The sequence below is a fragment of the Salvelinus sp. IW2-2015 genome, unplaced genomic scaffold, assembly GCF_002910315.2.
Source record: "Salvelinus sp. IW2-2015 unplaced genomic scaffold, ASM291031v2 Un_scaffold2581, whole genome shotgun sequence".
Classification (NCBI taxonomy): Eukaryota; Metazoa; Chordata; class Actinopteri; order Salmoniformes; family Salmonidae; genus Salvelinus; species Salvelinus sp. IW2-2015.
The window spans coordinates 54,507-58,755 of NW_019943891.1; the positions used below are offsets into that span (position 1 = coordinate 54,507).

The window sequence follows — 4,249 nt, forward strand, 5'->3', positions numbered from 1 at the left end:
CTGTTTGACACTCAGCACCACTTTCTCCCCCCCCCCCCTTCTGACACCCAAGGTGAAACAATACGCATCTCTGCGTGCCTGGCAAACATATCACCTCTGTAACGTCTGCTTTTCAACTCACACTCTCAAACACATAAGATCCCCTGAGACACAGTCACTCTCTAGATCCCAATCACCTGAATTCTCATCACCTGTTCACACACCTGTATGTCATTATCATCAACACTATTTAGTTCAGTTCTTTGCACCCTCATTGTGAGGAATGTTTGTTTTGTGACACACTTATTACAGAGCTCTGTTTTTCCCGTAATGTAATCCTCCTGTGTGGATAGTTTTATCTGCCTCACTAACGACGCCTTTTGCCTATTCCCTGCCCTTGTACTTTATCCCTATCGGATTTCCTGTCAATCACTGATTGCCTGATCTCCTGGACGACGTTACTAGCCTTTTTCCTGCCTGTACTGTTGCCTTTTATGTGTATGACTGCCTGCCCCTGTGACCTGGACCCAGCTACCTGCTCTCCTCCTGTGGTCGCTTACAAATATACACGCTGCTGCGCCCTGCGCTTGAAACCAGCCTCTCTGTCTCTCCCCTCATGTTCATTACTAACCTCAACTCAGAAAAAAACCAGAGCTACTGTGTCCACCAAGGCGAAGACTCTGCCCGCTCCAAGAGAATCTCCATCACGGTTTAACAACACCAGTGTTGCCCATCCAGAAATGCAAAGAACCTTGGCATGTCGTTCTCTGCAAACATCAAAGCAGTGACTCGCTCCTGCAGGTGTCTATGCTCTACACCAGAGAACATTGCCTTACTTGATAGTGGGGTGGTAGATGCCCAGTTTACTTCATAGTGACCATGTTTGTTGGTCCTTGTAGGGACCTAACAATGTATTTCCATTAAAAACCGTATGTTTTCCCTAACCCTAACCACTCACCCTAATTCCTAACCCTACCCCCTAATAGCCTATAAATAGGTTTTGTTTTTCGTAGGGACCTGGGAAATGATTCCCCAACGAGGAAGAATTTTCCTTGGTTTTCACAATCCTAGTGGGGACTTCCTTCACGTTACCCACAAATGTTAGTAATAGCACACCACCACACACACACACAACACACACACACACACACACACCACACACACACACACACACTAACACAACACACAACACACACACACATCGAATTCAACTCCTACTGACATCACAACCAAATTGCATCCGACCAACAGTTCTATTATTCCAGACCTGTCGTCTGAATCTTCCTGTTGTCGTACGGAGCCCATGTATCATATATACTGCTAAGGCATTAAGAATACCAGTATTAGTATTCCCAATAAAGAATGTATTATATAAACGCAACAAGATTGATCCCATGTTTCATAATGAGCTGAAATTATTCACAGAATAATGCTTCCATAGGATATGACAGAGCTGAATGACTTGGTGTATAGAGAGAAGAGGAGAGGGCCTAGAACCGAGCACTGGGGGACACCAGTAGTGAGAGTACTTGGTGCAAACACAGATCCTCTCCACGTCACCTGGTAATAGTGACCTACCAGGTAGGATGCAATCCAGGAGTGTGCAGAGCCTGAGACGCCCAGCCCTGGGAGGGTGGAGAGGAGGATCTGATGGTTCACGGTGTCGAAGGTAGCGGATAGATCTAGGAGGATGAGAACAGAGAGAGAGAGAGAGTCAGTTTAAAAAGAGCGGAGAGCCTCTGTTGAATATTCCGTCCTGAAGCCTGACTGGTTAGGGTCAAGAAGATCATTCTGAGAGAGATAACTAGAGAGTTGGTCAGAGACAGCACACTCAAGGGTGTTGGAAAGAAAAGAAAGAAGGGATACCAGTCTGTAGTTTTTAACGTCAGAGGGGTCGAGTGTTCGTTTCTCGAGGAGCGACTATGGCCATTTTGAATGCAGAATGCAGGATGCAGGATGCAGGATGCAGGATGCAGGATGTAGGATGCAGGATGCAGGATGCAGGATGCAGGATGCAGGATGCAGGATGCAGGATGCAGGATGCAGCCAGTGGTCAGAGATGAGTTGATGAGGGAAGATGCGCACAGCGCGATACTGAAATTGCCTGGGGATTGTTCGGCGTGCAAAATGACTTGTCGATCAATGACTGGCGACATGCTTCGTTAGACACTGAAGGAGAGAACACATCAGTTGTCACAAAGGATGAGAGGTATTTTCGAGAGCTAGAAAGAAAATCATTTGAGCAGGAGATGTTAGTGAACCAACTTCGTTTGGATCGGGTTTTTCTGACCGATGCGTGCTACATTTGGATCGGTTTTTCTGACCGATGCGTGCTACATTTGGGTCGGTTTTTCTGACCGATGCATGCTACATTTGGATCGGTTTGGAGTCCCTTATATTTGAAACAAATGAACCAGGGATCGATGTGTATCGGTGAATCCTTCCATCCTATAACAGAATAATCGGTGATGATGATCATGATCTCATGACAGCAGAGTAGAAGCTACGAATCTCATCACAGGTCCCTAGTGGGGGTCACAGAGGCTATGTCCMAAATGGAGCCCTATTCCAGATTTGGGGCGCAGTGAAGAGAGGGGTGAAGGGCCTGAGGGGGCCAGTCGATTGGATGAATGAATGGATAGGGACGATGGCTGGAATGTGTAGTATTGGAGTGATGTGTTATCACTCGTGGGACCAATCACAAATAGCCCTCCACCTTGCCTTCTGTAATCCCTTTGCCTCCATATCCCTATTCAACCYTTTCAGATTTGCACATGATCATTTATACGGTATATGACTTTGCCCACACTAAACCCCCTTCCCCCTCCAGCAGACCAGAGGACGCCAGGTCCAGAGACCTCCGTGGCCAGGACCCTGCTGCCTAAACCGGGTCAGTCTCGTCTGCGACCCCCAGGCTTCTCGGCCTTGCCACCTGCCCGTCTGGCCGCCTTCGGCTTTGTACGCAGCTCCAGTGTCTCCTCGGTTTCCAGCAACCAAACGACAGTGAGCAACCACAGCGAACCCTGCCGACCCTCCCAACGTGAGTCACACACATGCACAGGAATGGATACACCGGCAGGAACACACACACACACACAAACCACATACATACACACACACACACATATACAGGCACATTGTAACGGTGTGCGCTGAGAGTCGGGAAGCAAGTTCAGGGAGTGAGTGTTTTAATACATAAACACAACATAATACAAAACAAGAAACAGGAACAACGCACAGACAAGACACTGAAACAGAAACATTAACGCCTGGGGAAGGAACCAAAGGGTAGTGACATGTATAGGACAGGTAATCAAGGAGGTGATGGAGTCCAGGTGAGTGTCATAATGAGAGTAATGATGGTGACAGGTGACAGGTAATGATGGTGACAGGTGACAGGTAATGATGGTGACAGGTGACAGGTAATGATGGTGACAGGTGACAGGTAATGATGGTGACAGGTGACAGGTTGTACAGGTAATGATGGTCGGACAGTTAAGTGACAGTACACTGATGGTCGACGGAAGAGGTGACAGTGACAGGTACATGATGGGACGAATTGGACAGTGACAGATCAATGATTGGTGACAGGTGACAGTCTAATATGTGACAGGTGACAGGTATATGATGGTGACATGACCAGGTAATGATGTGGCAAGAGGAGGAGAGACCAGACATAGGTACATGGACTAGAAGACAGACGTATGAGGTATAGAGAGGAGTAGTGAAGGTGACAGGTAATGATGGTCAGGTAAAGGTGACAGGTAATGATGTGACAGGACAGTAATTGCAGGTGGACAGTAATGATGGTGACAGGCAGTTAGGTGAGACAGGTAATGTGGTTGACAGTGACAAATAGGTGACATAATGATGTGACAGGCTGACAGTAGATTGATTGTGACAGGTGACAGGTAATGATTGTGACAGTGACAGGTAATGATGTGACAAGGTGACAGGTAATGATGGAGTGACAGATATGGTGCAGACAGTAATTGGATGGTGACAGTGGACAGGTAATGATGATGACAGTGACAGTAATGATGGTGACAGTGACAGAACAGGGTAATGATGGTGACAGGTGACAGTAATGATGAGTACAGGTGACAGTAATGATGGAGACAGGACAGTAATTGATGTGACAGGGGACAGGTAATGATGGTGACAGGTACATAAAAGCGATTGTTCGATCTACCCTGTAGACACCATTAATGATGCTGAACACTCGACACGTCCAAGTGAGTCAGACAGTCGAGACATGGTGTATGAATCA

At 47.1% G+C, this 4,249-nt stretch overlaps 1 protein-coding gene across 1 annotated transcript in view; it reads left to right on the top strand.

The window, feature by feature from the left end:
- The window catches only part of LOC112074324 (microtubule-associated tumor suppressor candidate 2-like), a gene marked incomplete at its 3' end in the record, with an annotated part of 50,147 nt that overhangs the window by 12,669 nt on the left and 33,229 nt on the right, over positions 1 to 4,249 (top strand). Inside the window, exon 3 of the mRNA XM_070440472.1 lies at positions 2,810 to 3,019. Coding sequence (XP_070296573.1) covers positions 2,810 to 3,019 — 210 coding nt within the window. The remainder of the gene's footprint in view (positions 1 to 2,809; positions 3,020 to 4,249) is intronic.